The 12,588-nt window shown below is 43.9% G+C and overlaps 2 protein-coding genes across 3 annotated transcripts; both read right to left on the bottom strand.

The window, feature by feature from the left end:
* Window positions 1-614: 614 nt before the first annotated feature.
* On the bottom strand, window positions 615-1,668 carry LOC123082065 (two-component response regulator-like APRR7). The gene is made up of 2 exons (XM_044504491.1): window positions 1,184-1,668; window positions 615-1,063 (listed from the first exon to the last, which is right to left on the bottom strand). Exons 1-2 carry the CDS (start codon window positions 1,493-1,495, stop codon window positions 800-802), a joined length of 576 nt encoding a protein of 191 aa, XP_044360426.1. The 5' UTR covers window positions 1,496-1,668; the 3' UTR covers window positions 615-799.
* Window positions 1,669-2,472: 804 nt separating this feature from the next.
* Window positions 2,473-8,831, bottom strand: LOC123086297 (uncharacterized). Of its 2 annotated transcripts, none has more exons than XM_044508046.1 (6): window positions 8,277-8,831; window positions 8,109-8,189; window positions 7,638-7,795; window positions 5,637-6,877; window positions 4,723-4,908; window positions 2,473-3,076 (listed from the first exon to the last, which is right to left on the bottom strand). In XM_044508046.1, exons 1-5 carry the CDS (start codon window positions 8,757-8,759, stop codon window positions 4,757-4,759), a joined length of 2,115 nt encoding a protein of 704 aa, XP_044363981.1. In that variant the 5' UTR covers window positions 8,760-8,831; the 3' UTR covers window positions 2,473-3,076; window positions 4,723-4,756. The 2 variants fall into 2 exon arrangements, with proteins under 2 accessions (XP_044363981.1, XP_044363982.1); XM_044508047.1 differs by having other exon boundaries at window positions 4,814-4,908; window positions 8,277-8,829.
* Window positions 8,832-12,588: the final 3,757 nt, after the last annotated feature.

Here is a 12,588-nt window from a genome sequence, read left to right as displayed (position 1 = left end):
AAATAAAAATGATGACAATTTATATTGTGGGAGGGTGGGTGGCAATTTCTTTAGAAACACATGACATCTTCTCGGAAGAAGAAAATAATACGACAAAAAGGCAAGATTTATCATTGTTGAACCTATTTTATTTATTTATGTGGCCGTATGCATCGTTCTGATGCAGAAGCCGGAGAGTCCCCTCTTTTCTAAAAAAAACATAAACTTGTCATAAAAAACGTTCGCTTGCCATTAGACCTGGCCATGGACAGCTCGGCCCGGCCGGCCCGAAAAAGCCCGACCCGGCCCGGCCCGACGCTGCTCCTGGGCCGGGCCCGGGCCCGTCATTTTTGCAGTTTTCTGAAGGGGCCTGGCGGGCTTTTGCATGTTCAGGCCGGGCTTGGGCCCAAAAACTAGGCCCGATGACCGGGCCGGGCCGGGCTCAGTCCCAGGTTTTTTGGCTCGGGCTTGGCTAGGCCCGGCCCGAGGTTTGGCCAGGTATACTTGCCATCCCCTTCCCAACCGACGTTCGCCAAAAGATAAGTTTTTTCTTTTGATTTCTCTTTCCTCCACCTTGACAGATATTCTATGACAGATATTCTATGTGACACTGATAGCACCATTTTGCATGCCCCTAACTCGTGTTAAAGAAAATCTTCTTAGTTGGTCGTTTTGATATTAACATAAACACGTGAAGAATAGTAGTGGCGGTTCCAGTACATATAGCCAGCTTTTTTGTTGACAGAGAAGGTAGACGATAAATTAGGTAACTAGTACTATATAGATCGATGCGAGGAGCAATTAAGGAGGTAGCTAGCTACTAGTAGAGGTTGATGGAGGAGACGGCAAGGTAGGAGGCGATGAGCTCGTCGTCCTCCACGGCCAGCGCGCCCTGCATTGCCGGCCACCACTCCGGCGGCATGCTGCTGCTGCTGCCGGCGTCGTTGAGCAGAGACACGTCCGCCGTCGTCGTGGTCGTCGTCGGATCCTCCGGCTGATCTGCTGCTGCGTCGTCGTCGACGTTGCGCGCGAAGCGGCCCTTCACCCTCGGCCGGCTGTCCGCGAGCGTCTTCCGGCAAGCGTACTAAAAACCAAAACACAACACACAGAGTTGACACGACGACGAGTATACACGCACTCAACGTGGCATGCATCGTAGTACTAGCTACCGACCAGACGACGAGACTGCCAAAGATCAACGTACCGTGATCTTCTTCTGGAAGTTGCGTTGGTTGCGCTTGGTGCGGTACTTCTCGATGCGCTCCCGCCGCTCCTCCGCGCTGTACCGCCCCACCGGAGCCGGCCCCGGCCCCGGCCCCGGCAGAGCTTGCAGGTCTCCGGCGCTCATCACACGCTGCATCGACTGGGAGTAGTAGTGCTGCTGCTGCTGCTCTTGCAACATCAGCAGATCACCGTAGCTGCTGGACGCCATGGAGGGGAGCAAGGGACCATTGCCGCCGCCGCTGCCGCTGTTGCTATAACAAGGAGCTGAAGACGATGTGCTCCAGTGATACATCACCGACTGTCGTGGACTCGCGCCTGCGCTGTCGGTCTACTGGCTACTCTTCGTTGGGTGGTGTAACCGGCATGGAGATCCACCACTCTATATATGTGTGCGCCCAGTATGTACAGCCAGTGCTATTGCTCTGTACGTCTGGCGTCCTTAAGACGCAAGTCAACTCTGATTTGAAACGACCTACTACTACTACCTTGTGCGATGACACCATTCCAGTGACGATATAAAGTCGTGGCAAACACATACCATAATTCTATCTTTCCTGGAACAACAATACGTGGGTACTACACTACTGGAGACATGCAGATACAAGCTATACCAAAAACAAGCTGGCAAGCATACATGACCTCCCTCATGTTACGCGCAGACCAGCTCAATGCAGGAGGCACCATCACCAATACATGCAACTTTACTGACATTGGGGAATCTCAATCGATTGTGGATACACGGCACAAGCAGGATAAATAAAAGCTGGCAGTCACGACTCTATATAGCAAGAATGTGGGTTAAGGGCAGCACTGGAGGATGAAACTTGCATCCTCTCCTCCCGTGTACGTGGCTTGATTTGATTGGAACAAAATAAGACCCGGCCCCACCCCTTTAAAATCAGGGGGGAGATGATTATATTAACAAGAAAAAAGAAAAAAAAAACAGCCGTTCGATGAGGTGGGAGCACGGGAAAGGAGCAGGCAAGCCGGATCCAGCACTGGAGACATGAGCAAGTTGGGGGCCATCTCCTACTCTTCCCACTCAAACCCTTAAAACCATATGCCTTTCTTTTCAGCACCTACACTACACATGCACTGTGCTCAACTTGCAATTGACTACACAGCAACAAACAGGCTCTGCCACTTTGCTCCGTTCAGCAAAACCGCGATTCCGTGGGGCTAGGCATGCCAAATATTTGGCTGCTTTTAACTTCCCAACATTCCTAATCATGTGTTAATCGGAACAATGGAAAGCATGGGACGCAAAGGTAAAGGTCTCGCGTGTTTATTTATGTCCAAAACTGCAAAAACTAAGATGCACATGAACCTCTCCCTCACTGGACTGATGACCATTGATCGACACGGAATGCAAGTGTGAAAGACAGTCCTTGATTAGACTTTGTCCCTCGAAAGTCTGCGCCACTACTATCATTACCTTCGAAAGTGAATCTCTCGAGACTACTTCAGTGGAGAAGAATCATTAACACTTTTGAAAATTCCAAGCTACAAGATAGACCCCCACAAGGATCTGTGTTGTTTCAAGCATCTAGTTGACACAAGTTTGATGCTACAGATCCAGGACGCTGTTTTCAGTTGGCTATTGGTTGGTAAGATCACTGGAAGTGTCCACAACCAATTGCAAGACTCCCTTCTCCTATAATGGCACATCCTCTGATGAATCCGTACAGTACCCCACTCAAGAGCCTGACGACACGAGCTAGTCAACCTTCAAGTGGCCTTAGCCAACCGACAAGATAAAGTCAAAGCGCATCAGGATATCATATTGCAAATAGATCCGCTTGCCTTTGGTATGTAGCAAAATTCTTGAAATGTATACTGCCAACAGTTGTTATGATTTTCTTCTAGATACAACCTGCAGAGATGTCAACACAAGAGTTACATTGCATCCAGATGAGTTAAATCATTGACGACTTGGTGTGTCGAGAGAGAAAAAACAAGAGGATCACGAGGGAGAAAGGAGCCTACACTGAGGCAGTGGCTGTTTGTCCATGAATATAGGATAACAAAAACAAGTGGGACTATTAGGATAAAGCGCAGTTATCGTAATTTTTACTTTCTGCTAGCAGGTCAACTGAAAAATAGTCACACCACCATTGAATGAGTTGGGATGCAATAATTGTTCAGTTTGTGTATAAAGAATATATAGAATGGGCAACAGACTAGATAGATAAGTAATTATTCCAAGTATTGGTATTAAGAGCCAAAAGGTTGTGCCAATGTAAATTTACTCAACAGATACAATATCATAAGATACATCACAATTGATATGTAATATGAAGGTCAGAAGGGACAACCAATGTGCTATTTCGAATGTCATATGATTTGGTAGAAACGAAACTAAGTTGACGAAGGCTGATAAGACTTCTCTTTGCAGTGGCATGCATGATACGGAGAAAAGATTTCTGTTCTGCCCCCACATCGCCCTTTGGGCATCTGTGGGGTGAAGCCTTTATAGCTGTCATGATCTCTAAAACTTTTCCAGGTCAAATCGTTTGAAACTACTACAGTAAATACATGACTCTGCTTCTAGCCGGTATAGTTGATTTTCAAAGAGAATGAAATACTCCCTCTGTTCACAAATATAAGATGTTTTGTATATTTCAATATGGACTACAATACAGACTGAGATGAGTGAACAAACACACTAAAACATGTCTATATACATCCGATTCAGGAAAAAGTTAGAATATCTTATATTTGTGAACAGAGGGAGTAGTATTTAGTCTTGTTGTCCTGGAAGCTATACTGATAAAATACAAAGCAGGAGCAAACATATGATATACGTTCACATCTGGGTGAACATATTTCCAAAAGATATTTGAGAATATCTTAACTGAATCATCTTAATATCTTATAATTGACTTGCCATATTTTGAGCAACAAGGGAGCAGAATTTTTAGTTTCCTAGGGTGTCGCGTACTCATGTGTAATTTTGCATGCATCAACATATGTGATAGAAAGATGACTTGTCCTCACAGTACATTATACATCTCATTTTAGTGCCAGTACATTTGATTGATCGGTTCCAAGGCAACAACGAGAAAAGACTGGCAAGATATCCCTTTTAGAGGCTGCCAACATTATTTTGACTGCGCTGGGCAATTCTAGTAAAGAGTATAGCAAGACCAAACAAATAAGTTAAAGCAACTTCGGGAAGCCAATAAAGCTTAATGTTCACCAAATCGGCACACTGGACATCAATGGTGATTATGCAGGGTGGTTTATTTCAATCTGAAAGAAGGAACCTGCACTAACTGAGGCATAACATGCAACCTTTGCAAGACTATGTCAAAGTTTGCGGTTTTGTATCTATGCCTACACTAGAAAACTACTTCGCTGATTATAGACCATCAAAACCATAATACAGTTCTATCTTGCAGCAATACTTATATCATTAGTGATGTCACACAGAATTAAGTGACGGCTATTGTATATCATGACACAGGTTGACAATGGCTTCAGCATTAGTAATATGCTCCTGAACAGCTGAACTCATACCTTACACATGATTCATAATTAACATTGATTAGCGTTAGCCAGCACATTTTAGGCAGACGATATGATATAAAGATTTGACCAGGCCTCTTACTTTGCATACTTTCTTCTTGAAAGACACAGGCTTAAGAAAGCCCAAGAAAGGAATATACGAGGGGCCGTGCAACAATAGTTTTTGTCTTCGCTTTTCTGCAAAACCAATAAGACTTTAGATATGTATGGGATACTATACCGATAGTTTATATCTTCATACTAAAAAACGAAGTACAATATTTTCAAAAAGGAACTCCGCCTATGTCTTCTAGGCATAGCCGGTCCCAAGCCCGGGTAAAGGAGGAGGGTTGTGATAGGCTTGGCGAGCCAACGTAAAAACTAGCCAGTCCCATAGGTACGAAACCCATTTGAGCGAGAATAGTACTAGGATGGGTGACCTCCTAGGAAGTCCTCGTGAAAGGGTTTCATATCTAAGGGTTGTGATAGGCTTGGCGAGCCAACGTAAAAACTAGCCAGTCTTTTGGGTATGAAACCCATTTGGGCGAGAGTAGTACTAGGATGGGTGACCTCCTGGGAAGTCCTCGTGAAAGGGTTTCATATCTAGCCTACCCCAACTTGTTTGGGATAAAAGGCTTCGTAAGTAAGTAAGTAAGTAATATTTTCAAAAAGGATTCCCACATTTTCAGAAATTACTTATCGTGGCCTTATTTTAAACACATATCAACAGCTTCAATTGCCCTTTGTATCATCTCATGAATAGCTTAGATAATAATGAAAGAATGAGAAGAACTAACAGAAAAGGAAATGTTTGTATCACCAAAAAACAGTATTCTCTATTACGTGCTCAAGAGAGTAAAGTTGCAGTTAGTAAATGTCGATATGTTGCCAATTCAGACAAATTAATGATGAATAGTTCATATCACCTGATCTAGCTGTAGATATATCCACCTTATCTGCATAATCATAATTTAGTGGCCCCTCATCTATTTTAGCAACATCTTTCTCTAATGAAGCATTGGGTTTCTTTAAATTCTGTTCTTCCAATTCATTATTTTCCCGAGTTTCATCACTGGACCCCTTATCATAAACAACAGCAGCTGAACTGATCTCTTGACCACTGAGAGTATTTTCCACTGATATCATTCTTATTGCATTTCTGTAAACCGGTTCGACCTTATAACTGTCAGTACTTTTGATGTCTTCATCCACATTTTGCTCTACTTGATGAGCTGGCAGTACAATGTCTTCGCATAAATCAGTACTCAATGGAACTGTAAGATTTAATGGCGTCTCATCATCTCGCCCACCAGTTGAGCACCCCAATGATTCCGCAGCATCTCTGTGAGTCTTTGAGTCAACTGGAACATCATCAGGTTTGTCCAGGCACTTACCCTCGAGGCAAACATCAGAACATGAAACAATTTCATGATCCAGAGGTGCCTGTTCCTCCCTATCACCAGATGTGCGGATATACCCCTGATTTGCACAAGTATTAGTATGATCTACGATTTTACTAGGTTGGTCAGGATCCTTGTTCTCAAGACTAGTGTCAAAAAGCTCCATGCTCTGGGGAAGAGAAGAACATGGTAACTTAACATCGGAGGATAAAGGAGTACCGTCACCTGAAATGAGGTTTAATGTGCACAATTCTGTAGCATCTAATTCCATTGCATCCTCAACAAATTCAACATGCTCCTCAATGCATTTCTGGTCAACAGAAGAGGCAACACAAGCCTGCATACTACCAGCCATAACAATTTCATTGTTTTCAGGGTTAACCATGATGGTGTGAACAGCGCCACTGTGAGCTTCGCTTCTGTTAGCCTGTAAGGTTTCCTCTTGAGTTTCAACTGGAATTTCACTATCATCAGTAGACTGCTCTAACCGGTCGGCAAAGAGAGACACATCAGCATCATGGCGTTTATGACACAACACTTTGGCGGGAAAATTTGTGGGTGAAACAGGTAGTTCATCTTTGTTGGGAGAAGGTTCTAGATTTGTCTCCAAAGTTTGTCGATCACCTTTAAAAGATATAGGATCCAAACCAATCCAGTCACCAACCTTATACTTTGTTGAATTTAGTTGCTCATTTGGTAACAGTCTATCGATTCGAATTGTCTCTTTGTAGAAATGTTTCTTCCTCGTAGCCTTGGAAATAAGCAACCTGATAATGACATAATATTGCATTATGATTCATGGTGAAATGGGTGCCTTCCTAAATAGAAAGTTGTGCAAAGTAAAATGACACAACAGCTGGTAGGTTGCAAACGCAGACGTGGAGCTAAAGCTAAATAAACTACTCCCTCCCTTCTTAAATATAAGACCTTTTAGAGATTTCAATATGGATTACATACGGAGCAAAATGAGTGAATCTGCACTCTAAAATATGTCTATATACATCTGTATGTAGTCCGTATTGAAATATCTAAAAGGGCTTATATTTAGAAATGGAGGGAGTAGAAGTTGTTTTCCCACCAAAACCCAACGATCACCCTCTTGATAGGAATACAAAGGAGTTCTTGAAAACATAGAAAGAAAATGGGCAGAAATAAATAGGAGGAGAAAAAAGAAGAGACTTCTAAAGTCTAGACTAACTCATAATCCGTCAAATAAAGGATGCCAATGTTCATGAAATAGTTAACTGGTAACTCCTCGGCCGCTGGCGCATAGAGGATTAGTACGGAATCAGCCAGTAAGTCTGCCAGAAAATCAGTTAATCGACTACTTGGTGACCCACTGAGCAGGGATTAATCGGTCAGTTAACTGATTTATCGGCCGATATTTTTGAACAATAAAGAATGCTAAGATAAAAACATGCATTCATAGTAGTACGAGAAACTAGCCACATCAGCAAATCATTACATGGTTCAGGCCATGTGGAATAAGAAGTTTGAACCTCTCCAGGTAATAGATATATGACTCACCTGCAGTTTACGGACATAGCAGCTTTGGCTCGCTCCATAGAAAGACCAAGCAAAAATGCACATAAATTTATGACATCATAGGGGCCTCTAATTTCATTAGCATTATGAGCAGCACTTGAAATGATGAGATTCTTTCCTTTAGTCCAGTCCACCAACAGCTACAAACAGAAGAAAAATACTGTATATTAGCAAAAGAAACAAGTGAGCTGAGCTGAGGGCATGTTTAGTGCAAGGGGGTTGAGAAACAAAATTCTAAGCTAGGGTGCAGATGTCTCTGCAAACCAGTGGTGTTGAGCATAGTGAAGGTGAGAAGAATTTGTTAGACAAAACGAAACACAAGCAATATGCGCGTATGTGCACTAGGTTGCAGATCATGGTGGTAATGAATAATACTATATCACTAAACACGATTATTAAATGATGTTTGAATTCAATGTGAAGGAACAATGAAAGCAGAGCAAGATAAGTAACATTGGCTTCGGCCAGGACTTGTCTCCTTGAATTGACATCATCGATGAGGGGAGAGTATGCAATCTCAAAGTGTATCCCCCTCTGCGGTCAGATAGAGATATAGTTAGCTGAGCACACACATCGACATTGAACATTGGTTCGGTTAGAGTGGTGAAGGAGGTTGGTTACCTGTAGTGCAAGCTTGATCGTTGGGAGCTTGAGACGGAATGGCAGTTTGTGAGAGAAGTCGATGGAGATGACATCAATCTCTGTGGCGGACTGGCAGAGGTGGTCGAGCGCGGCCTGGGTGAGAGGGCGCGCCGCGACGATGTCGTATGTGCGGAGGAGGCGGGCGGCGGAGGGGGCAAGCGCGGACGCGGCGGCGGCAGCGGAGTCGAGGGAGAGGGTGATGCGCGTGTACTGGCGGAAGGGCTCGGAGGTAGGGGATCCATTGCGGGACCGGTGGAGGGAGGCAGAGGGGGGGAGCGGGAGGGAAGACAAGGCGGGGAAGGGAGCGGTGTGGCAGCGGTCGGCGTCGGCGAGTAGGCCGCGGTGCGGGTGATCGAGGGCGACGGCAGCGTAGCCTAGCTCGAGGGCTCGTGCGGCGGCGAGAAGGCGGGAGTTGGAGTTGGGGGAAGGGAGGAGGCTGAGGTCGAAGAAGAGGAGCGCCATGGATTCGCGCCGCCAACTCCGTCTGGTCCGTCCGTCCGTCCGGGGGAAGAAAGAGCACAGGCCAGCAGTGCCGGTTTCACATGATAAATTGCAGGCCCATGTTTAATTTAGAGTTCATAAAGCCCATCTCAGCTCCACTTCAGGCCAGCCTTTCTACCTCATAAAGCCCAATTCATTCAATCCCCTCCCCTCAACACGACTGAAGAAAAAATTATTTGTCAAAAATAAGACTGAAAAAAAAATTGGCACCCCCAGCCGACGCGCGGGGCCAGCCATGTGGTGCGCTCAGCTGACGCCACGTGTCGTGTTGGCCACATCCATGGGAGCATTTGTTTGGAAAACACTTTGTTCATCTGACTTATCTCATAAATCTTCACGAGTCCCTTTTGCTGGATTCTTCTTCATCTTTCTTTGCCTCCCATTCCCCAAATCTTCTCTCCCTCGCCTCCCTTTCTATCTCTGCTCACTTTCTACCTCCACACTTTGTCCAAATCAAGAGAACATCGGCTAGCCAGCGCAACCGGCGTTATATGACTCTTCCTCCTCTCTGTTGCTGCAAGATGGACTTGCTGCTCTAGGCCACGCTGCTCGCCGCCGGTGTCAAAGATGGGCGGCGCTCATATGTTGCATTCGAGCCACATCAACCTCCCCTAACTTGGAGAATCGTCATTGTTGTATCCCTCGTCGTAGCAACCGCATTGTTGCAAGCCTCCTCCCCGGAGCGGGGCGCCGTTGCAATCCGGTGACGGGAACCGATGCTGTGTTGAAGCATGCAATTGTGTGTGTTGTTCGCGAGGATGGCATTGGATAATGGCGCTGTCAATGAGGATGGCAACGGCAAGCGTGCTCCGACGCTGCTTCAAGGAGACAACCGAGGGGAGCTGCTGCGATCATGCTACGAGGGCTATCCCATGCTTCTGCAAGAGTACATGATATGAAGTTGGCAAGGGTTGTTGGATGCAAGCGGGCTATTATGAGGGTGTTGAGGAGCAGCCAACTATGGTGCACAGCCGACGTGCAGGGATGGGAATGAACTAGGATGGTATACAATCAAAAAAGTGAGCTTACTATCACGGCCCCACGCTTTAGCAAGCGACTGATCAGGGTGCTAAAATCCCCCGACTGATTCCTAGCAGACGCCTTTTTGTTTTCTGCAATGTGTTTTTAGATATATATTTTTGTGTGTTTTTGGATTTTTCTTAGTTTCTTCTAGGTTTCTCTTGATTTTTAGTTTGATTTTGTTTCTTCGGGTTTTTTACATGTGTGATTTTCTGTGTGAAGTACATAGTGTGAAAGCATAATTGTGCTTTCCGGTAAAGTACAGTGATACTTTGGCGTCAAGCACACTTGTGCTTCTGCATGAAGTACAAACTATGTTTGCTGCTTCCTCAAAAAGTTGAAAATAACGACGTAGTGAGATATCTATGAATATTGCTCAAGTCAAGAAATATAGAAAGATTGTCAGGATAAAGAAACAGCAAGAAAAAACAACAAACTCTTTGTTTGCGAAATGAAGAAAACATCAATCGACTATAGGATGGTACTAACTTTGTTACCTTATTTTTTTCCTTACACACAATATTTTAATATTCAGACAATAAATTTATGAATATCTTTGATTTCAGTGCTTTCTAAAGCGGTTCATTGATAATTACCTCCGAACCCACATATATGCTCAAGAGGCAAGGAGGATATTCATACAACACTTACGGTACAATGTTGAAGTCTTCCTCAAGAGGGCGAAGGACGGGCGGGCAATCATCCATATGCGCTGGCCTAGAGTTGCGCACATTTTTAAGATCAACGAAGGCACAAAATTTACCTTCCGCTTCAAAAAAAATTTAGATGAGATTTATCTGCCTATTTACCATCTATGATGCCACTTTCGGTTCTGAATGTTAAATGTGAAATGATTATCGGGCGCATGTTTAATTTGGTGCTTGTGTACTGTGATACTAACTATATGGTGTATTGTGATGTTAATTATGAAATCCTAGTGGGCATATGATGTAGTGAAATATATTGTGTTGGATATCGTGGTGAACATTTGTTAGATATGAAATATGAATTTACTTATTATAGGGAATAAATAACAGACTAATATACCTGTTCATTGAATTATTTTATTGCACATGGTTCCATACAAAGGTGTGTGGGCAATGAACACATCTGTAACACACATGATTGCTATAAATTAAGGCCTCCTTTGGTTCGTAAGAATTTTGTGGGAATCTCATATGATAGGATTTGTATAGAAAAATTAATATTAGATCCCTTTGGTTTATAGAAATGAAATCTTATTCCTATGGAGGAATTCTTCCTATCCTCCACATTTCATAGGAAAATAAACATTAGCCTAGACTCAATGAAAAAAATCCTATGATGTGAACCAAAAGGCATCTTCTTTCATATTTCTATTCATATGATTTCAGATACATGTCATCTCATTTCCTATGACTTTCCTATTCCTATAATTTTTCTACCCTATGAACCAAAGAAGTCCTAAAGCGTGTAGGATGGACGAACAATCACACACAGTTATGTAGTAGACAACATGTGTGATGAACTAAGTAACCCACATGCTCCCCACGCCACATCATGTGCGATGAATGACCCCATCTAACACTATTGCATGTGTCGGATCATGTGTGCTGTGTTTGTGTAAGTGCATATAGTGCCACCCCTAGTTGGTTTTGGAGTATTGACGACAAACCTAGTTGAGGGACTAATGTGTTTGTAAGAATTGCAGGATAACACAGGTAGAAGTCCCTCATTGATTCGGTTTTGCTACCAGAGATGACCCCTAAAAATGTACAAAGACATTGAAGACAATGGTGGTATATGAAGATATTCACATTGAAGACTATGACAAGAGAAGACACCACGTGAAGCCTATGGAACTCGAAGACTTAGATCCTTCGTAGTTTTATTTCATTTGTGTTGAGTCATAGGAACCACCGTACTGTTAAGTGGGGTCCAAGAGAACCAGTCAGAATGACTGAAGTGATGCCTAATTCAAAACCTATGTCTTCGAACAAACACTATGAGAGCAAATCTTGTCCAGAGACGGACAAGTCAGCTTTACTTGTAGCCCAAGTAAAGTTGCCGTGTGAGTTCGAAATCTGACCGTTGGAACACGTGTCAGTTCCTTAGTGACCCAGGGTCATTTCGGACAAATCAGGCCGGGTTGCCCAGTGGCTATAAATAGTCCACCCCCTACAACCATAAACAGTAGGCTGCTCAGATTTCAGTGCATTGCTTTTGTCGTTGAGAGCAACCCACCTCGAAGCCTTTAAGAGAAAATTCCTAGTGAGGAGAAAAGCCCTAACCACCCAGAGCCAGAGTAAATTGGGCATCACTTAAGTCTTCTTGTCTGAGTGATCTGAAGACTTATTACACTTGAGGACTGTGCATCCTCCAGACGGTTAGGCGTCGCGTTCTGAGCATCCAAGAGCAATTGTGGATTGCCGGTGAACGAAGTCTGTGAAGGTTTGGGAGTCTACCTTGAAGACTTACCAGAGTGATTGGGCGAGGTCTGTGTGACCTTAGCTCAAGGAGAATACGGTGAGGACTGGGTGTCCTGAGCTGCGTGTTCAGGACTGGGTGTCCGGGACTGTGTGTCCTTTGGTTTAAATACCTAGCCGCTCCAACCAGACATATAGTTGTCACAGCAACTGGAACTGGTCCAACAAATCATTGTCTTCAACGCATCACTGGTTTCATCTTCACTTCCTTTTAACTTATTGTTATTCATTGTGAAGCCATTGCATGCTTGCTCTATCTTTTGTCTTCACAACGTAACTGTATGATTTGATTGGCTTCATAACTT

This window comes from Triticum aestivum, chromosome 4A (assembly GCF_018294505.1).
Source record: "Triticum aestivum cultivar Chinese Spring chromosome 4A, IWGSC CS RefSeq v2.1, whole genome shotgun sequence".
In the NCBI taxonomy this organism is placed as follows: Eukaryota; Viridiplantae; Streptophyta; class Magnoliopsida; order Poales; family Poaceae; genus Triticum; species Triticum aestivum.
This window is presented reverse-complemented; position numbering and strand designations above follow the sequence as displayed.

What these genes read in the sequence shown, in the direction of transcription:
- LOC123082065 (XM_044504491.1), bottom strand. Translation starts at nt 1,495, where the DNA reads ATGTATCACTGGAGCACATCGTCTTCAGCTCCTTGTTATAGCAACAGC. An exon ending in ACTTCCAGAAGAAGATCACG is followed by an intron (nt 1,064 to 1,183) that starts GTACGTTGATCT and finishes TTTGGTTTTTAG; the next exon opens with TACGCTTGCCGGAAGACGCT.
- LOC123086297 (XM_044508046.1), bottom strand. Translation starts at nt 8,759, where the DNA reads ATGGCGCTCCTCTTCTTCGACCTCAGCCTCCTCCCTTCCCCCAACTCC. An exon ending in GCTATGTCCGTAAACTGCAG is followed by an intron (nt 6,878 to 7,637) that starts GTGAGTCATATA and finishes TGTCATTATCAG; the next exon opens with GTTGCTTATTTCCAAGGCTA. An exon ending in TATATCTACAGCTAGATCAG is followed by an intron (nt 4,909 to 5,636) that starts GTGATATGAACT and finishes TTGGTTTTGCAG; the next exon opens with AAAAGCGAAGACAAAAACTA.